General features: G+C 40.5%; 1 protein-coding gene and 1 long non-coding RNA gene across 2 annotated transcripts in view; one reads left to right on the forward strand and one right to left on the reverse strand.

The window, feature by feature from the left end:
- kcnk12 (potassium channel, subfamily K, member 12) overlaps positions 1–11,582 on the forward strand; it is a 40,975-nt gene extending 29,393 nt beyond the window's left edge. The window contains exon 2 of the mRNA XM_054799379.1: positions 3,144–11,582. Within this exon, the coding sequence (XP_054655354.1) occupies positions 3,144–4,021 (878 nt within the window). The 3' untranslated portion in view covers positions 4,022–11,582. The remainder of the gene's footprint in view (positions 1–3,143) is intronic.
- LOC129194261 (uncharacterized) overlaps positions 1–25,796 on the reverse strand; it is a 64,307-nt gene that overhangs the window by 37,153 nt on the left and 1,358 nt on the right. The window contains exon 2 of the long non-coding RNA XR_008573731.1: positions 17,425–17,501. This is a non-coding gene — a long non-coding RNA (uncharacterized LOC129194261). The remainder of the gene's footprint in view (positions 1–17,424; positions 17,502–25,796) is intronic.

Genomic DNA, 25,796 nt, shown 5'->3' on the forward strand with positions numbered 1-25,796 from the left:
TCATGATGGGAAAAAAAAATCACTTTACCTGGAAGTGATAAAGATCAAGCAAATGCTCAGCAAGAGTTGATTTGTCGACAAATATACAGCCTGCTGCTCAGTGGATCAGAGGCAATAAATTTGTGAGTGTGTGAGTGTAAACTTGTGTGTGTGTGTCTGAATAAATGAGATTTGATTCAAAGCTTTTGAAAAAAAGAAAAACAATTTTGACATTTTTACATGTGCATCTCAAATTTCAGGGTGATTAACAAGTGCTTCACCATTTCTTTAGTTTTTCTGTGCATAAACGGTAATGGAAAAATTATATTGTGCACTAATGTACACTCCAGTTATTGCAATTTGTGATGGTGAGGGTTTTTTTTTTCCCCCACAGCTTACCTTTTTCGCTGTTGTTGGGCTGACCAGGATGTGACATTGTGGCGACGCATATTCAATGTATCAAAGAGCTAGTGGATGGACCCCTGCTTCAAACTCCGTGCAAGACTCAACACTAACACCGAAGTGTATTGATTAGAAAAAATAGATACAAAATCTGGATTGTAACGCATATAAAAAAAAAACAACTCCAAAGTAGTCAGTGTCTTAGGACAAACTAATTTGGATTGTAACGCGTCTCATGGACACTATGCCATATTTAATATTTTGAATCAGTGTCACTTTCGTTATTGTGTGAATCTTGACTAAAAAAAACAGAGCGATAACCCGGAAATACTCTGAAGCTCACATTTTGTGTCAAGGCTGACGTCATCTTATTTGCATACAGTCTTCCTCGATTCAATTTTAGCTACATCATGTGTGGACTATGCTGTTTACGTTAGCAACGCGTAACTTTTTGTCAGAGTTCGGTCATGTTACATGTTACAAGTACATGTTTTAGTTGCAGCAAAATGTGTTTGGTGCACAATGAGGCATTATACTTTGGAAATCACAGCAGCTGAAACGTACGTTCCACCGTATTATTTCTTTCTGACACACTTCTGCATATCACAAAATGGCGATGCGCAAACAGGCTGAAGGTGACATCAGATCGTGTTTTATACACAAGAGACACGAAGAAAGCATTTGACCTGGTTTCCCCTGCTTATTCATTGCGTTTGCGGTGTATTTTTATATGGTTCCAGCTCCAAATCATTGTGGTGTGTGCGTCATGCCCCTCGAAGTGACGGCACCCTCTCTGGTACCCATTTAAGGAGAATCACCTATACTGTAGATATATGGGAGTGTTGCCACTGTGGTTTTTATTAGGTTCTTGTAGCCAATTTTCATCAATCTCCCAAATTCAACCCTCCGACCTTTTTTACACCTAAAACGACCAACGTAGCTTCATTTTACGAGAAACCTTTCTGCACTCAAATCTCAAACATCCGTTGATGTTCACATCAGAGCTGCACCTGTGACACTTTAAGAATGTGAACCTCCCCTCTTCTCTCTGTGCCTCAGCTTCAACACTTAGCGTAATTGACTAGGAAATCAGATGATAGCAGGAAGCCGTGCGCTAAAAATGGGAGGAAAAAAAAGAAAAGGCTTAGCTAAGGCTTTTTACAGACATTATGATCTCTCCTGTTTGACCCTTTGTCCTTGAATGTTCCCTTCCCACCAATGGTGAGAGCAGCAGCCACATTAGATACACCTGCGCATTCCAAACAACATTTTAAATAATGCTGTGGTTTTATTAATAGAGTCAGAAAGAGTATTGATATAACAGTGACAGGCGATGCATTTGGGCCTTCTGTGGTCACTTGGAAGAATTTATCTCGGCAGATAGACCAACATTTTTTTGCCTCCAATCCTGATCCGATTTTTTGGCCTCAGTTCCGATCCGATTTCGTGTCCCGAGCCGATACTTTGACAATATTATTATAGATTATGGAAATGAAAATGTTTTCAGTAACTAACTAAAGTAAAAACACAATAACACATTTTTTTATTTCATGACATTTAGAATTTGTTAGTGTTGTAAATCAGCAATGTGTCGTTATGCCAGAACATCGAGTGTATCCATACGTTGTAAAAGACGGCAAAACCCCACGTTCTCCACAACAGAGATGGGCTGGATGTCCGGAGCAATAAATTTGACTACCTTTTCACTGATCAACTTTGCAGTTTTGGATATTTGTCTTTCTTCAGAAGGTTTGTTTCTTTGGCGTCGCAGCCTTTTCGTTGGTGCCCGTGTTAAACACATACGTTTTACCGATGTTCAGATACTACTCAGACGATACTCATACGGCGTATTAAATTTGTGGTATTGAATGCAGCTCTGCTAGTTCCACCCCTACTTGAAGTTCAGGCAGAAAAAACTAAATACTGTATCTTTATACTGGAAGAAAAGGCATTGGAGAACAAAGTGACAAGGCAAATATGTGGGCGCACAAGAAACTACAGTATATGCTGACAAAAATCTGGAAATTAAATGCACACAAACCAATTACAGAACAAGAGACAGCTGGGTAAGACACAAGGGAAAGGAAGGAGTCGATTGGTAGACACTATAGGAGAGCTGATGAGATCGGTTTAAACTAACAAGACAAAGAGGAAAAGTCTTCAACAAAAATATAACTCTAAACTAGGGCTACTCTGAAACCAAACATGAAACCAAAACGAAATGCCAAGATAGTCTAAAGACAAAATTGGGTAATAAAACTGTATACAGACCAAGACACCAAAAATTCAGGCGAATGCTGGTCACATCTATAGCGACGCCAATACTATGCCCCACATAGGTGGCAGATTCCTTAGTGCCTCACAAATTTCCAGGGCGTCACCTGAGCCTGAAGTCCTTCCAACTGGATATAACTGGACACAGTAAGTACTGTATGTATGGCCTTAAGGATCCCACTTCTGATGCCATTTTTTATGGAATCAGGGAGAAAGCCAGATGCTTTGCCGTGTTATCCAGCGATGGTATGCGACGTCATGTTACCGCCAACCAGTTGCCAAGTTCATTAGTTTTCTACGGCTAATCTTATTTAGGGTCTTAAGTGAGCTGGCTCCTATTCCAGTTGACTTTGGTTTGCATGGTTTTCTCTACAACAAAATATGCTCAGAAACCAAATTTAAGCAAGTTTTCACTTATCATGTCCCATGGTGTTCAACCACAGACAGAATTAGCCTACTAATATTTCATGTTTCCTCCATCTCTGCAGGTTTTGGAATGACAACACCTGTGACCGTGGCAGGCAAGGTCTTCTTGATCTTCTATGGGCTACTGGGTTGTGCAGCAACCATCCTCTTCTTTAATCTCTTCCTGGAGCGCATCATCACACTGCTGGCCGTCGTCATGAAGGCTGTGAGGGAGAGGCGGATCAGGAACAGCGGCCTCCTACCACCGGGGATTCACCGGGACTTCTCTGCTTTCTGTCTGCCGGGGTGGAAGCCCTCTGTGTACCACGTGATGCTGATTCTAGGCCTATCAGCCATCACCATCTCCTGCTGTGCTTCGGCCATGTACACCCCCGTGGAGGGCTGGGCCTACTTAGATTCGCTGTACTTCTGCTTTGTCACCTTCAGTACCATCGGCTTTGGGGACTATGTAAGCAGCCAGAGTGCGGCTTACGAATATCAAGGCCTCTACCGGGTGGCTAACTTCCTCTTCATGTTAACAGGAGTGTGCTGCATCTACTCGCTCTTCAACGTCATCTCTATCGTTATCAAGCAGGTGCTCAACTGGATGCTGGAGAAGATGAGCTGCTTGTTTTGCCAGCGCTGCAATAAAGCCAGCACCTTCCTGGGCAGACGTAATGCCATCCGGCCGGGTTCTCGGGGTCGCCAACCACCCGATCCGGATGGACCGTGTGACAGTGACACTGAGGGACGCAGGTTATCAGGGGAGATGATTTCTATGAAAGACCTGGCAGCTTCCAACAAGGTGTCACTGGCTATCATGCAGAAGCAGCTTTCCGAATCTGCTAATGGGTATCCCAGGACGGTTTGTGGCAGCTCACGGCATAACGGTTTCTCTGGGGGGGTCGGTGCCCTTGGCATCATGAACAACAGACTGGCAGAGACCAGTAACTCCAGGTAGACGGTTAGTAAGACATTCTGGCATCAGAAAACCTGCTGTGAAGTCGACATGTTATCCGCATTACACAGGAGTGTTTGCATTCATGTGGCTCCAATTTCCACTGTGATGACAGTGATGCTCGACTATTAGATGGTGATGGCATGAAGACGCAGTCATCAAGCAGCAGGGTAAATGGCTCTGGATGAGTGACAACCACCAAACACCCAAAATGAAATTAGCTTGCTTAAACAGAGGCATGCCGTAGTGGACCCAAGGGAAGCATACAAAGCAATCTCTATTTGTTGTATATATAAATTTATATGAATGTCCATAATCAGTGGTAATATTTATATTTAAGACAGAGTATAATCACTGAATGACACAGCACATACCAATCTATGCATTATACATTTCATGCATTATTTTGCACCATGTCTAGACATTCTGTTGGTTTTTAGGTGCCATGTTTTCTTGGCACAAGAGTGGCGTTTTTCAGCATGATGTAGCAGATTTTGTCTCGGCTGCGCTGGAAGGGATTTACAGTGCGTCTTACCAACAGGCAACAAAGAGACATTTTGCAATCCTCGCTTGCTCGCCATGGAGAAAAGGGCAGGGTTAAAGAATGAAAATCCATTTCTCGAGAGAGTCACCGGCCCTCTTATCAGCTCTGAACACGCTTCCACGGCCAAAGACTTTGACTTGAAGGGTAAAAGAGGCACCTTCCAATGTTTCCTCCCTCTGCTCACAGCTGACTGTGCAATGGAAAACAAATGATAAAGCCTTGCAATGTATTCATCGCTCTATGAACCCAGAAAATGTATTTGTAAACGGAAATAAACGAGAAGTAAGTTTATGTTTTTGGATGATGGCGGTGTAAGTGGGAGGTAAGTGGGTTTATCCCGTAGGCGCATTATGCTAAATGATGCAGGCTGAAAGAAGCTGGGTCAGTCTTATAGATGCTCATGTGGGAAACAAAACCCTGAAGAATTCTCTCCCTCGCATTGATTTATCTTGTTCCGGGTATTTGTGGTTTTCGTCAAGGGAGGTATCGTTGCAGATTAATGTTTTTGCCTCTCTTGCTAAAACAAAGATGACCCCGAAAGTCTGCAGAGGTTGATTTTCCTGCTGATTTCCGTGTAAATGTGCTGGCCAGGATTAATGGCTCAGTGGTTGTTTGCAGAGCATATTGTGCCACCTTGTCAGGCTTCACGATCAATGTCCTTATTGCCGGCGAGTGTCTCTTCCAAGGCGTCTGTGATTTAAAGCTGTGCGATGATGTTTGACGTTCGCAAACAGACACAGAGGAGCTTACGGGGAAGAAAGGAGTGGGGCGGAGAGTGGCGGCAGCGGCGGTGGCGTTCGTAGTAGTAGTAGTAAAAGATTCCTGTCAGATCTAGATTCATGACCACTGCAAATCAGCAGCCACAGGCTCTGTTTTTCCTTACACATTCTGGTTCTTTAATGTCCCAGGCCACATGCAACACTGCATTCATTTACGCACACAGCACCACTACTATCTTGCTTCTTTGTCTTTGTCAGCCTAAAACTGTGAACACAAGAGCCTCTAGTAGATCTAGATAGCACAGAAGCACAACAAGTCACAACATTATCTGATGAGATATCCAGCATGCATCCGAATCAGTTGGGGCTGATTAGAATTAACATTTGTTTTGCGTCCTGCATGCAGGTAGCCAATTTGGTTAAAATTCATGTTTTCTGAGGAGTCGAACAAATCATTTCCAGGAAGCTTAACTTCAGAATCACTTTTGCACATAAAAAATTGGAAAGTGAATTGATATACAAGGCTCAATCTACTTCAACTGCACAGGCGATGTATTCATTAACATTTCAGCATTCGCAACTGTCATACAAGTGTAAAAAGAAGTTAACCGCTTCAATAGGAAAAACACAAAAATAATTTCATCCTCATGTTTTTCAGTTAACGTTTTTGCCTCCATTTATGTGCATTTTCTGGATAGTAAACAATATGGTTCCCGTCTTGTCATGTTATTAATACACTGCGTGAGTGCAACTGTGTTCTTAATGGGTTTTTTTGTTTTGTTTTGGGTTTTTTTTTTTTTAAATCACAAAACGTCCTTGTTAGCAGGTTGCTAGTACATGGAAACAGGAACCGGAAGTCAGCCATCTATGATGTCATCAGTGTTTGATTCTGTAATTCTTTGCTCACTACCACAGTTACGCCACAAATCTCAAAAATGTTAACACAAAACACGCATTTATAGTTTTAAAATTGTAGTTGTAGAAAACCATTTGAAATACATACAAATGACTAATGAACATCTAAGTTTACTTTTATCGTCATTCAAGACGTGATTGTTGCCAAAGACACGATGTGACAGCAAGATCAAGACGGACACCACCTTCATGTTTTGATATGAGTTATTTAACAAATTCAAGTGTTTCTCACCTTCTTTATGAAATGCCGGCACTTGGAACTTTATTTGGCTTAATTTTGATATTAGACAAGACAGATACTTGAGGTGGGAAACACGACTGAATTTAAGAAATAACTCTTCTTGCTGCCACATCGTGTCTTTGTCGACAATTATATCTTCAATTAAGGTAAAAGTAACCTTAAATGTTAATTTATATGTATTTATAGGTATTTCAAATTTTTTTCTGGATGTATTATAATTGTAAACCTATGAAAATGTGTTTTGTGTTAACATTTTTGGGTGTCCGGAACGTATTGATTGGATTTACATGATTTCTTATGGGAAAATTTTATTTGGTGAGAGTATGTTTCGGTTCGAGTTGGAGCTTCTGGAACGGATTAATGACGCTTACCAAGGCTCCGCTGTATTTACTGTTATTATTAATGCCATGCTGAGGTCAGAGAGGTGTTTTCCCTGTGTGTACCATTGCAGTAAGTTTAATTTATGGTTCTGTGAGTCACCATATTTTTCCTATTTGTCATCTCTGGTACCCAATGCCCTGGCAACACACAAAAAAGCGAAATAAAAAGCAAAACACTCTTCTGGAGTTAATACGGAGCTCCAATGTATATACCATATTGACCCGAATACAAGATGGTATTTTTTCACTAAAAACATAATAAACATAATAATGATTTACTCTGTATTTTGTTTTTTTCCCCAAAAATGGGTTTTAAAAAACAGGTGTGTTACATTCAGGTCAATACAGTAAATGTTAACAGTTTCGCTTATTATTAAAACAAAGAATTTTTATTTGTATTTTTTTACATTTTTCTCATTTTTGCTTTTGGCTGGATGTGGATTGTGTTGAGAACATCCTTGGAAGAATACCTACCCATCATACAAAATCCAGGTTGCTATATTAACTGTAGATGGGAAGAAGGACAAACAAATAAGGGAAGAAAAAGTTACCACATATGTATATAAAAATAACATTGAAATGTCTAAAGCGCTTTTACAACAAGGTGTGAATTGGATTGGAATTGAAAAGAAGACTCAGGTAGTTAAAACTTCAGGCTGGTTTTCCTGCATTCCATTATGGTAAAGCCATACAAGATGTATAAAAGAATTAATACTCTTTATATTTTTATACACTGCATTTAACTAATAGAATAAGAGTCTTACTGCTACATGTCGTTTGCTTCCTCAGTCAGCAAACAGATAAAGTCATAAATACACTACATACACCATTAAACTTGCAGCCTGCAGTCCTAAACCCTTTGTTATTTACACTGCAAACACAAACAACACTGCTTGATTTGTGAGCTTTAGGCTTTAGTTACCCAATCAGTCCATCAGTTTTTTGTAGACTGCATATGCCGTCTAAAAGATATTGATGTTATCATCTGACCCCAAAGAAAGCAAACATGCACATTGGCCCAACTAGAGCTGCAGATATACAGTGGTGTGAAAAAGTTGCAGATTTTTTTTTTTTTGCTTTTGTTTGTCACACCTAAATGTTTCAGACCACCGAAAAAATTTTAATGTTAGTCAATGAAAACACAAATGAACACAAAATGCAGTTTTTAAATTAAACTTTTTATTATTAAGGGAAAAAAAATCCAAACCTACATGGCCCTGTGTGAAAAAGTGATTGATCCCTAAACCTAATAAGTGGTTGGGCCACCCTTAGCAGCAACAACTGCAATCAAGCGTTTGCGATAACTTGCGATGAGTCTCTTACAGCACTGTGGGGGAATTTTGGCTCACTCATCTTTGCAGAATTGTTGTAATTCAGCCACATTGGAGGAGGTTTTAAGCATGAACCGCATATTTAAGGTCATGCCACAGCATCTCAATAGGATTCAGGTCAGGACTTTGACTAGGCCACTCCAAAGTCTTCATTTTGTTTTTCTTCAGCCATTCAGAGGTGGACTTGCTGGTGTGTTTTGGATCATTGTCCTGCTGCAGAACCCAAGTTGGTTTCAACTGGAGGTCATGAGCAGATGGCTGGAAATTCTTCAGGATTTTTTGGTAGACAGCAGAATTCATGGTTCCATTTATCACAGCAAGTCTTCCAGGTCCTGAAGCAGCAAAACAGTTCAGACCATCACACTACCACCACCATATTTTACTGTTGGCATGATGTTCTTTTTCCGAAATGCGGCGTTACTTTTACGCCAGATGTAATGGGATATACCGTACACCTTCCAAAAAGTTCAACTTTTGTCTCGTCAGACCACAGTATTTTCCCCAAAGGTCTTGGGGATCATCAAGATGTTTTCCGGCAAAATTGAGACAAGCCTTAATGTCGTTTTTGATCAGCAGTGTTTTTTGTCTTGGAACTCTGCCATGCATGTCGTTTTTGTCGAGTGTCTTTCCTATGGTGGAGTCATGATCACTGACTTAACTGAGGCAAGTGAGGCCTGAAGTTCTTTGGATGTGGGGTCTTTTGTGACCCCTTGGATGAGTCGTCGCTGTGCTCTAGGGGTCATTTTGGTTGATCGGCCACTCCCGGGAAGGTTCGCCACTGTTCCATGTTTTTGCAATTTGTGGATAATGGCTCTCGCTGCATTTTGTGTTCAGTTGTGTTGTCATTGACTAATATTTACATTTGTGGGATGATCTGAAACATTTAAGTGTGACAAACATGCAAAAAAAATAACTCAGGAAAGGGGCAAAAAAAATGTCACACCACTGTATATTTGATAATCGTATGTAATATGGAGTCATGCTGGGGTCATGTTTGAGTCGACACTGATAGACGTGACCGTGCGTGCACACACAAAAATATCATGCCTGGGAGGCATGTGTATTGTAGCAACTGTGCTTTCCATCATAGCGCTGAACTAATCAGTGTTATGTTCTATAAGTAAACCTTCGTTCCCCCCCGTTGAGGCTTAGGGTTACAGGGCCAGCAGAGGTTTCGGGACTACAAGCTCTCTGCAGAGCTTTTGGCTCCAGTCTATGATTAACCTTCGAGAAGAAGCATGAGTGTAAAAAATGGCTGCAAGGGAGAGTTAAAGGACTGTGAAACAATGCAATGCTTTCCACAACATAAGTCTCCTACAGGTCAGTGGATTCGGTGACACACAGAGCTTTTTAGTCACACAATATAACCAGTGAGACATCAATGCTTATGTAACAGATTTCATCTAGCTTAGCTGTGCACTAGAACGTTATGTAAACCTCACTCACTGATGCCTCAAGAGCCGCGCTGGTCAGTGGGTTTGGAACCTGGGCTTTAGTCTACTGGCTGGCATGCACCACTCTCAGTCAGAGTGGTTGTGTGCAGGGCATATGCTGTCAGAAAATGTTGTGTTTTATTGTACAGTTCTTCTGCATTATGCACAATTGATCTCCACTGACTGCAATAATTTAAATGTCCTGCCATCCTCTGACAGGTGACAGGTGGTCTAAGGGAGTACAGTGGAACCTTTAATGTCAAACAATCTGGACTCTGAGGCTGGTTGACTTCCAAGTTGTTCTGATTTTAAAACAATTTTCTCCCAGAGAAAAGTGAAAAGGATGAAACCCTGTCGGTGACGTTTGAAGTAACATTCTAAATGAGATACAGTAATCTCTCGTTTAGTGCGGTAAGTGAATTCCAACAAAGATTTTCATTGTTAGAACGAGGTTAAAACCTTTTTACAAACTTCTAAATATGGTTTTTAACATTATTATAGCCCTCTAGACATGAAATAACACCCCTATAGTCACCTTAACACTCGCATTACCCAATAAAGTAGACATAACAGAAAATAAGTCATTTAAGACATGCTTGTGTATGTTGCTGTAAATGTGTTCCAGTGTTGGGGGAGGACAGGAAGTGACGTTGGGGGGTTCAGAATGGAGTTTTAGTTTGGCGTGGGTTACCGCCGCAACAGTAGCTCGTGTTCGGGATGTTTATGCTTGATGTGAGGTAATTCAAACCTGCAATAAAAACCTGTTACTCAAGTCTGGTGCTTGTGTGTCTCATCGTGCTCGAAAGCAAAAAAAATGTAAATAGGCCATATTCAACCACAAAACAGCATTATTAATTTATGCATTTTTGAAAATATGATTGAATTTGAAGCGCAAAGTAGCGAGGGATTACTGAATAAGGAAACTGAACAAAACAAAATTAATGGGCTGGAATTAATGAGCGTTACAAAAGTTTAGCATTTGCTTGGTAACATTTATTCATAACTGATATTTAATTAATTGTATTGATTGTGTTGTCCTGAGCAGCGAGATCCTTTCCTACGTATTATGTCCAATTTCTGGTTATTGTCACACTTTTCCCTCTTTGCAATTGCCAAAAAGTCAAAGAAAAAGCAAAACACACGAGTCTAGTTCATCCGTTAGATGCTCACTGAGCTGAAGTCCAATTCCAAGTTTGGTTTGACTTTTGAGGCATGTTTTTTTGCACTCCAAATCGTTTTCTTGTGGGGTGTTGGACTTTGGAGGTTCCACTGTAGCGCGAGTTCTTGCTGTCGTGTAACTCTTTCCTTTCATCTTCTCACCCACAATTCACTTTAAATGATGCAAAAGCCTCCACTGCACATGATAAAACATGAACAGCGGACCTTTGTGTTCTTTTCAGCATAAATTGTTCAACTCAATCCTGCTGGGGTTTCTTCCCGTCAAGACATATTGTTTCTGTAATCTCCAAGTAATGAATCTGCTCATGAGGAAACAGCACTTTGACCTATAAAAGCTCCAAATTGGTTGATAATGAGCAGGATCTGCCATTTTCATCTTGAAAATGGCTGACATTTTCATTAAATGTAATAAAAAAAAATGCCATATCGTGATGATACGGTGCACTCTGCAGAGAGTGGAGGTGCTTGTTTCAGGAGTAAACCATACGAACAGTCACTTTGAAAGCAGCAGGCAGGGAAACTGCAGACCAGTAACAGAATGATGTATCACTTGCTTGCTTGGTTGCCTCTGATGTGTAACTGTGATCTCAGCATTAGCTTTGGAGTTTCATTTTCCAGTGCTTTTGTATTTAGACTGAAGGTACAGAGCCACTGAAAACGTCCTCTGGTTAACTGTATGCTAAAAGATGTCTTCTTGACTCTTGGCATCACATCCAGTTATGTATGCAAAACAATTTTGTTTGCAGGTTGCACATTTCTACCAATGATTGTAATTTTATATTTATGTAATTAAAAGTCACAGATATGCTACTGGGTTCCATTAAACACCTATATTTGCTGAGGTTTCGTTGACTGTCCTATTTAATTTGGATATAAGGAGGGGGGAAAAAAATTGGTTTAGAAGTAATTAATACACAGAATAACTTTTGGTGTGCTGTTGAACATCTACAACCAATGAGTTAATATTTTAATCATCAATTAATGCTGTCAAAACGTCTCATAAGGCAGCCGGCGAGTATTCATCCTATCCTGTCTTAATGATACTTTAGCTGAAGCATCACATTGATTTTTTCCACATTTTTAGGCAATTTTATTTGCATCATCCATTTCAGAGATGTTATTATGCTAGGCACATTTACTCATTAATTACTCCAAAGTGAAGGATTGCAGCATAAAGTTTATTAATGACAAAAACTTTCCTGGCATTCCTTTTCATCTCATTAAAAGGAGATATTGATGGTGGATGTTATTATTTCACAATGTCAGCTCAACATAATTTAGGTGAAAATTTTGAGCATAAATATGCATAATTGCAAAAAGTCTCTTTAGGAGGCGAAGAGTGAGCTCACAACTACCTCAAAGTTTAACCCACAAAATCAACACTAAAACAGACATATAGCAGAATTATTGATATTTTAAAAGTTCGTTTTTTTTTTTAAGTTACAAGATATGTCAAAAAAAAATTATTTTGTCGTTAGTAGGGGTGCAGCCATGGTCTACAATACACAAGTCTACAATAATCCCTCATTTATTGGTTAATTGGTTCCAGACCCGATCATGATAACTGAATTTAGTAGGATTCCTTATTTATAAATGGAATATAATCGTCGTTAGAGCATAGAAAACCTGTTTACAACCTTCTAAATACATTTTTGACACAATTAGAGCCCTCTAGACATGAAATAACACCCTTGCACTCGTATTAGCCAATATAGTAGACACAATAACCAAAAATAAGTCATTTAAGATATAAATATGACTTTGTGAATTTGTTACAGCGCTAGAGGAGCAGAGCGGGGGGAGGACAGGAAGAGACTTGGGCGTTCGGAGTTAAGGTTTAGCATGCCGTGGGTTACATGTGCCACAACAGTAGCACATGTTAAGGATTATTGTGCCTGTTGTGAGATAATTCAACCCTGTAATAAAAGCCTGTTCCGGTAGTCAAGTCTGGTGCTTGTGTGTTCCACCAAACATTACTGACACCTAGTGATCAGTGTAGAATACTACATGTCACCGCAACATTGAATTTGTATTTTAGTTAATTTTTTAACCTTGAAAATGCTTAATTTGGCATGCATATTTTAAAAACATGCACATTTTGTAATACTAGGCCATATTCAACCATGAAACAGCATAATTTATTCACCGATATATTTTTGAAAATCGTGAGAGTAGATACTAGTTATGTGCGATACCACTGATTTCATTTCCAATCTGATACAGAGTAAAATTCAGGCTGGTATTGGCGATACCGCACCGATACCGATACTTTGCAAATTCACCTAGTGTGTCTGGTCAATTTTTTTTTGAGTAGTTTATTTAATCATTTAATCATTGCATAAGGAATACAAGGCATTTAAGTAATTTATTAATGAAATAAAATGATTAATTTCAATAAATTAATCAAGATAAGAAGAATGTAGGATATCAATACACTTTAATATCTATCTGCAGATGAAAATTCATTCAAATCTGATCGAAAAATGTTAATTTTGCCCCAGAATTACTGTGTTCATGCAGTTAGTAGTGTGACAAATACAGCTTGCTGCTGCAGCATTTATGACACTTGATTTTCTTCCCTGGACTTTTTGATTATCAAAAAAAAAAATATGTACAGTAAATGGCTACTGTGTTGACTTTTAAAACAAATGTCACAGCTGAAGCTATGATATATTTTGTACTACGGTTGTACTTGCCAAGGTCCGTGGATCCATCACAGCTTTTGTCTTGACTATGTTAAAGCAATGGGAATTAAAGGCACTATGACATTTGCTTTAACTTCTTTAATACTTGGGGTAAAGAAGTGAATGATGTATCAAACCAAAGTTCAAGTCATGTTTTATCAAAGAATTCATCACAGACTTGATTTTACAGGTTTCAAAATTGTGTAACATCCCTAACACATTCTGTCAGTTCAGTGTATTCTTGCTAGTTGCTGCACCGTTCTTTCAAATGGCTGCTCTGATCACAAGGATTATTAACCCAAAAAAAGCCTGCGTCCATGGTCCCGTACACGTGAGAAAGTTTCAACACCTCATTGAAAATACCATACCACATTCATTTGTTGAGGAATTTGCATAATGTCCCTCATTGGGTGCAAAGTGCAGGTTCGGATTGCACCATTTAAAGTAAATAATTCATTATGGCAAGCTATACCACCTTCTGTTCATCCTGATTTTGTGTTGCATTTGTTTCTAGGTAATTTTTTGTACTCATTGATCATTTATTCTTAAGTATGTCAGCACTATTCATGTTAGACCTGATTCCCTTATTTAAAAAAAAAAAAAAAAAAAAAAACAAAGGGAAACTTCACCTGCACTGTCTAGTATCCAGGTATTTATTTCACAGTCACACTGCTTGAATTTTTGGCTAAAAAGTTACTGAATCGTTTCGGATCGCATCATTCTAAATGAACCAATATCGTCCTTGAATCGTATTGGCAATCACGACTCGTGATATGAATCAAAGTTAGAAGAAATCTTTACACCCCTACTTTCACAGTTATTTTTCACAGTGAAAATAAAAAGAATAGAAAGTGTTTTGGTGTCGTGAGCACTTTAATGCAGCAGAGGCCCACGGACCGCTACCCAACCCCTGCCTGATGGTTGGGGACCTGGAATTCCTCAAACTTCGCTGATAATAACGTACAATATTTCCGCTTCTTACAGTGTTTTTCCACTTTCTGTTGTCATTTTCAGCCAGACGACACATTACAAATCCAAAATCATGAATTACTTTTACTATCATTGAGTATCTGAACGATTCCAGTTTGGAATCTGAGTCCTCGTTTCGATTCCAGTTCCAGAGTTCTTTTTGGATGAAACTGAACTTCTGCCTCGACGTCATGGTGACAATTTTTTGAAAATTACAATATGACTAACTTGTCCCTGAACCCCACTCTATGGGTCGAGGTCACCGGTGGGTCAATCTGATGCTTCTGCTTCATAAATATATTCTGGTTTGGCCTGGCCAATTTCATGACCAGCAACTGATAGCTTTATGTCTTACTCATCTTCACCAAATGGCGTCTGGTGTTTTCATGTGTGATTTCTGTTTGTTTTATAAACATTGTTTGCATTCTTAAAAAGGTAATTACTTTAAATCTTGAGTGTGAAGGACGTACTGATTTGTACCCCACTGAGTACAAGTCAGCGACCACGAGTCGAGGTCATCAACGGGGCAAGTGAGGCGCTGGGAAGTAGCGGGAGTGTGCTCGATGTGAGTTGCTCTCAGCTCATGTAGAAACAAGCCTGATGGAAGGAGCACTGAAAGGTAATTATGATATTGCATGAATCATACTGTGGGTGTAATGTGCTTAAAAGGTGGTACAACTGTACACCCAATGATTTACATCAAACCAAAAAGCATGCTGAAGGACAAACAGCGTTAGGTCGACTTGCCAATGGGCAATGGGTCAATTACAATGCAAGTCATAAAAGAGGGATTTGAAGGTGCATTCATTAATACAATCTTTATAATCCCAGCAAATAAACACGTGTTAACACGGTGCTTGGGTGCCTGCGTCCTACAAAGTCAATGTGGTCATTTTGAAGCAACGATCGCCTGCATGGATATCACAGTTTTCCAGTTATATCATTTTTCAGAACATGGTGATTAATCAGGCTTTACTGCACCACCAAAATTGTTCCTTGATTGAATGAGCTCTGGGAAAAGATCTAGCTGAAATGTTCTTTGTTTTCCATCTATAGGCAACACCGCTGCAATTATCTCATGCACACTCACGTCTTCCAGCGCAGGATATTATAGTACATGCACCCTACCCTTCTCCAGGAAAAGTTCAGATCCTTTTTTCATCTTAAAGTCCAGTTTGGAGAAGTTTGAGGTTGACTATTCAATACTCCATCTTGGCAGACAGCTTAATTCATTCCTTCATTCAGCAGCACATAAAAATACATGTATTGGTGACTTAAGCTCAAGCTGGTGCGTCTCTTTATGTACTGTATTTCAATAAGTAAAAAAAACACTGACATTGGCTTTTCCTCTCTATAGAAGGACGGCAGCAACAAGCAACAAGCAACAACCCCAACCATTTAAGGGAAGGTGGAGTACTGCAACGCGTCTTCATGACATTTTTTGTATTTTATTGGATAGTGGTCCAATATCAGCAAAAACAAGAAACAACTAATAACAGATCGGCCTGCATCTAAAATCTCAGATGTGAGCACTCCGATACAAGCAGTCCATTCCAGACTCTGCTGCAGCACTTCTACTCAGCAGTGGCGGGATTAGAGCCCATGTGATCACAACAGCAGTGTGTTCTAACATGCTAACAAAGCATGTTGATTTTGTTAAAGTCCAAAAAAAGACGTTGCAGCTGAGTGCAAAACTTTCCATGCACAAGCTTCCCGTGATGGCACAAAACCGGGGAAGTTGAATACGACCAACCTCAATGCGCAACAAACCTTTGGCTCCCTCAAATGACCAACACTGTCAGAAACATTTGCAAACCATGACAAACTCCCACGGGACAGCAAAAACCCACTGGCTTTAACAGAAAGAGCCAGCCCCTATTGGTGGTGAGTAATGTCGGGCTTTAGACATTACTTGCTATTCTTTATATCAGATGCCTTTTCTAACATTCCACACCAGTAATAAGTAATAGAAGTATCTATGATTCATGCTGATATTGTATCTATTCAATATTGATATCGGCCAATACTCACGGCTGCAATATTTGTATCATATTAGAAGTGAAAAGGTTACATCAGGACACCCATAGTGTATAATAATTGGCAATGTGCTGACAAACAGAAATCGCCATCCAATTCAGTGCATTGAGGGCGCAGGATAGGCTTGGTTGTGCACTAAGCAGAGATGAAAGACTCGCTGCAGCCTCATCTTAGCTTTCTGCCCTACATTTGAAAACATTTTTACGGAAGAAAATGTTAGAAACAATCGGAATCATACAGAAAGTACATTTATAAACACATTTCAATGGACAAATAATATTTGATGCTATCGTGGTTTGTTTTGTTTTTTTCCTGATCCCTTGACTGCACGTCACTGTTTCACTGTAAATAGCACATTGCCTCTGCTGTTATGTTTTTCTGGAAACAGGAGTTAGTGTACCACACTGTAGTCAAATGTATTCCACACCCACTGGTAGCATGTAATATATCATAATTTCAAGATTGTCGCAAGTGATTAGGATGCCAAACTGTTAAGAACCTCTTAATAAAAGCTTGTCAAGCTGAACCGATCAATCCTGCATGAGAGCACTCAAATTGGCTTTGAAGTCTCTGCAAAAAAGTCATTAAGAGTCTTCAGTGTCAGAGGGTGGAATTATGTTTTGTATAGAAATGTGCCAAGTACAAATGAAAGTAAATATATACAAACTGAGGTGACGGTGAACTGTTAACATTGACATTAACGGTCATTAGCATTAATTTACACAGTGCGGTGATGAGCTTGATTGCCTTTAGACATGAAAAACCTCCTTAACCATCCACACTTGCAGTTTGGACTCATTGTACTTTAGAACCTCCAATGTCAAACTCCCTAAAGAGCGTACAATATGGAATTCAACAGAAAAATATGTCACACACACACAGCCTGGGTGCCCAAGCACCTCACACAATATCTCCATTACAAAAAAAAACAGTCCTGTTACTGTTTCCAACAAGTAAATACAGGATATACTCACTGTCCTCCATTGTTGGTTCAACCGATGCGTTCAGTGTGGCTTGTTTTTCCAGTTCCTTCGCCTGTGGAGGCTCATCACTGCAGTTGTCAACAAAGACATGGGTAAGTAAACATATTATTGTTTCCTACCATTAGTAGTGGTTAAGATTCCCATTATACAATATATTTTTTAGTGATGTAAAATAGTTATTTGTGCCTCTAGAGCAGTGGTTCCCACACTTTTCACAGTCACGTACCCCTTCAGACATTTGACCTGAATCCATGCACCCCCTACTTCTGCACACTTGTCTTCATCCGTTGTGAAACACATACACAGCAATGGACGCGCAGTGATACGACAGGGAAGAAAGTAACGCCTAGCGATTGTGAGGTCTGATTTTTCGAGGAGGCGTTTTTGTGATGCATGACTCTTTTGAACGCATATTGTTTTGAGAAGCCAAACTCTTTACTAAAGTGGCCCCACCAACTAACCGGAACTACATTCCTCATCACTGAAATACGACTCGACTCTTGGGATAAAGTGGGGGGGTAAGTCACTGTTGGTGCACTATACTGCTGATGGGGATGTCATACAACTGCATGTCAAAAAATCCGTAATATCTCTTTAAAACCAGTTGAAAAATTGCAAGAATTTACATTTTGCACTGTTAGATCTTAAGGAGGTTCTAAGTAGAGCTTCAAAATGCAACGAGATTAAATGGGAGTGAGAAACATTTTTTGAGTAAGCAATTTATTGCAAACCATTAAACTGAAATAGGCTGTTCATCAGCTGATCAAAGGTTTAAGACCATAGCTCTTAAAATCCCAAAACCCTCATAAAATAAAAATAGAATTTCCAAAAAAGGACTCTGTAATGAGGAGCTGTGCCATTCTTGTTAATCACCTCAAAAATTGGTGTGGGCATGCTTGATGCCAGTGTTTCCAGGAGGCTAGTGGGAGGCTAGCTCCAGGTGGTGAAGATGGCATCACGGAGGGCATCCACCGTCTGGAACTGATGTCCATGTTTGTAAATGTCAATTGCCATCCATCCCTAAATTTTCTCAACTGGATTTAGAGCAGGGAAACACACAGGATGGTCTGAAAGAGTGAGGTTTTTCCTCTGGAAGAAGTCCTTTGCCCAGCAGGCACTGTGCACTGAAGCGTTTTGCTGTTGAAAAAGCCAGTCATTACGATAGCCTTCAGTCATGAGGGATGTCCGCTGCAACATCTCCGCATAGCCAGCAGCCATTGGACGCCCCTGCACAACGTGTAGCGCCATTGCTCCACTGAAGGAAAAAAAAAAACCCAGATCATAGTGGCGCCCCCTCCACTGTGCCATGTGGAAAACATCTCAGGTGGGATCTCCTTGTCATGCTAGTAACGTTGGAAGCAATCAGGACCGTCAAGGTTACATTTGTTCTCATCGGGGAATAAAACTTTCTTCCACCTTTCAATGTTGTGGTGCTCTTGTTTGCAATATATTGCTTACTCATTTTTTTGTCTTACTCTCATTTCTTCTTTTGCATTTTGAAAATCCACTTAGAACCCCCTTAAAGATCGAAACACTGCAAAAATACTTTGTCTTAAAATTTTGATCATGAGTGCATATGCCATCTATTACAATGGACAAGTGCAGAGTTAGTGTGTAAAAAGTGGATAAAATGCAAAATAATGCTTTTTTTTGTTTTTTTTTCCTCCCCCAGTGGAGCCACACTATATGAGACAGGTGTGGGCAAACACCGCTTATTAGCATTAAAGCTACAGACACACAATATTATGTTTGTACTTGTTTGGTACCTGCTTGAACAGGAATTAAAGAGGTTAACAGTTTGACAATGGAACTGATTATGTCAATTACAACTGTATGAAAAAAGGCACACATTTTGAAGGTCGTAGCTGTGTTGGTACCACATATGTGACTGAGTGAAGTCAAGCGGAAACGGGACATTTACATGCAAACAGGCCCAGCAGCCTGAGAGCGATGAGCCAATTACCTTATGACATCTGCTCTTTCCAATTACCATGGGGATAGATAGGGAGAGAAAAGAGGTTAATAGATAAGGGAAACCCACCAATTCAGCTAATGGAGTATATTATGATCTCCACCTCTGATCAGCATACGGTTGTGTTTATTATTGCATAAATTCTTCAGTGTCAGTCAGGTCTCAAATGCAATAAACGCTCAGGTTGAGTTTGCATCAAAGCCGAATGAATGCTGATCAGGCTGAAGAGGAAAGTGTTCAGCTCTCACAACAAAATGGAGAAATAAACTGCATTTCAATTAGTTTGTCATTATATTTGCCAAACAAATACAGCAATCCAAATCTTTCTGTAGATTATCATTCAAAATTTCCACTACATTGTCATGGAGTTGACTCATTCCGATCACATTTCCTGTATTATTTACATGGCTGCTAAACATAACTTTGTTACCAAACCCTCTGCAGCTAAATGCACCTCAGTATGGACATTGGGGAAGACAAAATGTAGCAATCCTCATTTCAATATCCCCCTACAGCGTTTCTAGCTAGTATCAAATTTGCTGACTGTACCATAGCTCCACTATCAGGGACTGCCCCTGCTTTGGCCCTGGAATGAATATGTAAAGGAATCTTAGTAATATGTAGTGTCTTTAGTCAGGTTCAATGAGAGGCTGTGAGAGCCCGGGTGGAGTGCAAAACTGGTGGCAAGAATGTCCAATTATTTTAATTTGGTGTAATTAATCCCAAAAAAATGTTTTATGAAGCTAAGATGATGATCAATAAAGAGACTATAGTCTACAGTATATTTGTGTTGCTGTCCCGAAACAGCAGAGTAGGGTGAGAGGAAGTAGAAGGGTAACTAAACACAGATATAAACACGACCATGACAATATGGTCCATCAAAAACAACTGCTCTAAAATATAAATCACCTAATCATCACATAACTCCAAGTAAATCACACTTGCGGGACATCAGCCAGTGCTGTTAAGAAGCAATAACAATTGTAAATTAATTTCACCCTGCTGTTGTGCAAATGGGACAGACATCAAGTGGAAACAAGAGCTCGTACTAAGAAGTGTTTTCGTATTTTTCCCCACTGCCCTTGCCGCTGGTCTTCAGTCCACAGAAGTTACTCAGGTGTTGCAGTTCTTAGAATATGGTTTGCTTACAGTGTCAAGAGCATGGATAAGATACTGTACTGAAAAATTGAACAAATCTTTTTTAAATGGTTTGAGGAACTGAACAACACACAGTCAAAGGATTCGATCCCCTGCTATGATGACCAGGCCCACTGGCTTGAGTAAGATGACGTCTGGCGGACCCTCAAGGGCAGTGGCCGTGGCCACCCTTGGTCTTTCTCCGGCTCGGGGACAGTTTTGACAAAAGGCGGCTCTGTGGTGCAGAACATTAGTTCAGACTAACCGCTGTTTCCTCTTGGACGCATTTCACTGCAGCACACAACTTTCCAAGTGGAGGAGCTGTCAATAAAAGCGTGCAATACAGTGGTCGCGTTGGTCTCGCAACATCTTGTGTGCTTCGGAGCAGTCATTTTGCGCTCTTAAAGGAGAACGCGTGCAGAAGTGCATGTGACGCGGTTTTCAGGTTGAAGGCGTCCGATCTAGTGTCTTTTGCGTGGGTCTGCAGCTAGAGCTTGGCAGCATGCAATGTGTCAATGTCTACCGTCGCTGCCAGGTTTCAGGTGGCTGGACTGTTGAGTGGTGGAAAGGACAGCACAGGCCTGGGGGCTGATTTGCCTCGGGGTGAGGGTGGAAATGGTAGTGACAAAAAGAGGGGAGAGAGACCGACGGGGTGGTGAGGGAATTGTGGGGTGGTGTTTCTCGGTGTTCGGTTCAGACACTGAAGAAGACAGCTTTAGTGGTTTGTGTAGTGGTAGTGCAGGAGGAGGAGAATGAAGATGTTTAACCTGATGTACTACACGCACTGTACGGAAAAAACATTTATTTAATTAAAAGTTTTTTAAAAATCTGTGTGTAACATTTTTCTGTATACTAAATATCCCATGCTACGACGTGGACACCTGTGGCTTATAAACAGGTGCGGCCGTAAAATGTACAAATCTTTTTTCGCTTTAAATTTAGTGGGTGTGGTTTATTTTCAGGTGCGCTGAATAGCCCAGAAATTACGGAACGTGCGAATGCTTCAGAGCAAAGTACCCCTCTTTGGTGTCAGCACCCCCCTATGATACAGGCTGTTGAATTTTCTCATGAATAGACCTCGTTGTGTGCCAGTGGGGAACACCTCCAGCACAGTCTCCCTAAGTATCCCCCAAGGGTGCACCCTGATCACCCATGACCATCAAGCCAGATTGATCACAAACTACATATTAAAAGTACACGAGCGACACCAGTGGTGGGCCTCAGAGAAACAATGAGGATTACAGATTACAGGATTACAGACAATTTGTGGAGTGGTGCTGCCCCAACAACCTGGTCCTCAACGTCAACAAGACATAGTAAAGGATTGTTGATTTCAGACACCATTGCACACCACTCCACATCAACGCCACTGCTGTGGCGACAGTACCACAAAGTTCCTAGGGGTGCAGATCATGGATGATCTCACCTGGTCACAGATCACCACATCTTTTGTGAAGAAAGGACAACAGTGACTACACTTCCTGCGTCGGCTGAGAAGAGCAAACCTCCCACCTACCCTCCTCACCACTTTCTATGGAGTAGCCATTGAGCGCATGCTGACCAGCTGCATCCCAGTATGGTCTGCAAGCTACAAAGCCATGAACTGGAAAGCTCTCCAGAGAGTGGTGAGGACTGCAGAGAAAATAATTGGGACTTCTGTTCCCCTTATTAAGGCTATTGCAGACAAACGCTGTGTGGCCAGGCACTGATTATTACCAGGGATCCAACACACACCATGGACTGTTCAGCCTGCTGGCCTCTAACAAGAGATGCCACCTGATTCCTCACCAGACACAAATCTAACAAATCTAAACTATAGTTTCTGTCACAGCAGAAACTCAGTATGTGCAATCACTGGACTCATATGCAATTTGTTTTGGATGTGACGGCAATATTTTTACCCTCTTTAAGATTACTGAATATTTTACAGAGCCATAGGGACATCGTGGGAAAAAAAAAAAGATGAGAGAGCGAGGAAAAAAATGCAAAATCCCGAGATCCCAAGAAACTTTTGTGAGATCCCGAGAAAGTTTTGCGACATCCCGAGAAACGATTGCGAGATCTCCAGAAAGTTTTGCAAGATCTTGAGAACGTTTTAACGAGAGCCTGTGAAACTTTCGCGAGGTCCCGTGAAAATGTTGCAACATCTTGAGAAACGATTAGAGATGCTGCGAATATTGTTGCTTGCCAGTCATGAGCTGAGCAGTCATGGAGTACTACTGCTAACAGTGCAACACTAAAGCTAAGCATAGAGATAAGAAACAAAATTATATCATGCAGTGTGACAAATGCTGAGGTGCACCTGAATCCTAGAATCCTAGAAAGTAGTAAAGTAGGACCTCGGTTAGCGTACACCGCTTATTTTTCAGTTTGCGTTGGAAATGTACGCAACAATGCCTCGGCGCGATGTTCGAACCGCAATATAGCGAGGGACGACTGTACTACACTGCTGAGTTATAAATGTGGAGCCTTTTACATGCTCAAGGGCGCTCCAGCAGCATGACAGTTATGTGTAATGTTTTGCATTGAGCTTAGTGTAGCTACAAAGCGTGATAACAAAGAACTCAATGAACTGAAGACCATCTGTAATGCTTTTCAGGATGAAGTATAGCAGCCAAAAGGTCCAACAGGTTCCAAGCTAACCTTTACTCTGCATTATATGCCAATGAGAGTGGGATGTGCAATAACCTTCTGCATATCCAATTCATGATGCAGACTGATGTGTGTATTGGCGCATACATCTTTCCTGGTGCAACCTGATGGGCACATTTAATATCACCCAAGGCTTTTTCCCCCCTTCTCCTGCTTATCCACGTCATTTAAATCATTTGACATAGAGATGTGTCTTAGGAAGAAGATACGTGTGCGCCGAGTATAAATTCCTAATGCAGCTTCGTGTGCATTGCTGCCCAGTCTCCATCCCTCTGGTCTGAGTCAATGCACCGAACAGAGCAAGGACACATGACACTTGACATGAATTTGTTTAACACTGACAAGTTGACCTTGGCTGCACTGGACTGTTGCATCGGCTTTATAACTGTCACAGCAGACAGGAGAAGACATTTCTACAGCCACACTGTAAATGTTGCTCTTTTAGCTGAATTAAAATATGTACTTTGGTGGTCAGTCTATCCCACATAAACACCTCTATTATAATGCTCCATAGGCACTATTTTGGACATAATTCTTACTTTATTTTCTGTCCACCATCTTTTGCATTGGGAGTACATACAGTAAGTAACTGGTGTCTTTCAAAAATAAAAAAAAAAGCAGCTGTGTTCTTCCGTCTGCATAGCTGCATAAAATTAATTAGCAGTCTTTGTTTTGTGTGTGACATATGGCAGCCAATTAATGTTTACACCTACAATGAAAGCAGTGAGATAGTAAGACTTTGTGTCTTCTCGCAAAGACAAGTGTTGCTTCCAAATGCAATCTCATGAAACAACTGCTGTGTAAGGGTACCATAATGCGTTGTTAATTAAGTGTTTTCTATCACCCACACACCATATGCCAAAAAAATTCAAACGTGGCTGGATACTTGCTTGTTTTCAAGTTTCTTTTTTTCCCCAAAAATGGTATCGGTAAATAACACTGGCAATGGAGCAGTTCGAGAAAAGCAAAGAAAAACACATTTTCAAACCTGTTAAGAGAACTTCACACATAAAGACAAAAGGCAATTGACTTTCACTTCCTATGGCAAGTGCAGTAGTGTGCAGTCAGGGCCAGCAAAGCCTTCTCTGCTGGCCTCAATACTATCAGAAGCACTGACCTATATTTGCAACCTAAATTCTAGTATTTGTTCCATGAAATTGTGTTAATTTATCCCAACAGTCTACTGTCTTAATTTTGGAGCATGTCTCTCGGCTGCACTTCTTCCAATACGTGTAGGTTAGATTTTTTTTTGTCCAGTCAGATTTCAGCTCCTATGTGTTGCCATGCCAGTGTAATCTGTTCAGAGCCTTCAGAATCAGTAGTGCTGGCCCATGTCACATAGTAATCAGTTTTCACATTCACCTCACAGGACTAGCTAGCCGGCATAAAAGGTAACATCATTTTTCCATCCTCCGATTGAAACCTATGCCTGAAACGTTGAAAGTTACCACTGCGCTTGAACACATCACATAAACAGTGCAGCACAATTTAATTGAGACAGACACAGTGTTGCTCATTGTTCTGTGTGCATAATATAAACAAATAAGTGAGTTTATACAATCATATAAATATTTGAGCCACTGGAAGTATAAGACACTGACTGAATATCTGTGTACATGAAATGGCAGGCTTAGAAAAAGGCTCCCCCCCCCCAGAAAAAAAGAGGTTGACTGGGTCGCTTAAGTCCCCACTGAAACCCCAGGTACAAATGCAATGCCCACCACTGGGTGAGAGAGGACACTAAATATGCAATCATTTATGGCTCTAGCCATATTATCCTCTCTGAGGGGAGGGTCAGTGTGCCACCCCTCTTTTTGAGGACTGCTGTCAACAATTCATGTGTCAACAATTCATGTGTTAACCAACGCTTAATGCTCTGAATTGAAGGTGCAAATTCTTTTCCCTTTTATTTTTTAACTTATTTATTCTGCTGCCCTCTACTGGGAATGGATTGTTAGTACAGTTAAAGAGCCAACTCGGTCTACATTAGCAAATTGCTTTCTTCCATTTTATCATAAATGTTATCGATGAAGGTTACATACTTTGATTATGAAATGATTCAACTATGTAGCGCTTTAATAAATGAAGTGTTGAAACGTACAAGTTTGTTTATCCTGAGATCAGTCGGACACTCTTTTCTGTATTATCAATCTTTAGTGAAGCAACTGTCTGGAAGATGTCACAAAGCTCAGTGCTGGACTTCAGTTCATCCCATGGGAAAAGGAAGAAGCCCCACACTACAAAGCTCCTGCTCTATTATCCTGTTCTCCGGTCCCACCCTCGCAGGGGTGGCACCGCTCCCTTACGTGGATCATTGGTGTGGCTGTGTTTGCATCTAACTGGTTCCAGCTCATCAGTCTAGGGTACGAGTGTGTGTCTTCTACATGGTGCAAGCTGCAGCAAGCGGATAAGGTTGTCAAGCAACCCGTCTGTACAAAGTACTTCTATTGTTTAATCCTACAGTGCTTCTATTGTTTAATTTTAGCCATCCCTAACAGGGTGAATTTGATAACTTGCAGCAAACTCGTGAGAGAATGAATATCAGGAATGCTGTGATTTTTTAAAAGATCATTTTGGCATAATAGTTGACAATTTAGTATTA

The sequence above is a fragment of the Dunckerocampus dactyliophorus genome, chromosome 14 (assembly GCF_027744805.1).
Source record: "Dunckerocampus dactyliophorus isolate RoL2022-P2 chromosome 14, RoL_Ddac_1.1, whole genome shotgun sequence".
Classification (NCBI taxonomy): domain Eukaryota; kingdom Metazoa; phylum Chordata; class Actinopteri; order Syngnathiformes; family Syngnathidae; genus Dunckerocampus; species Dunckerocampus dactyliophorus.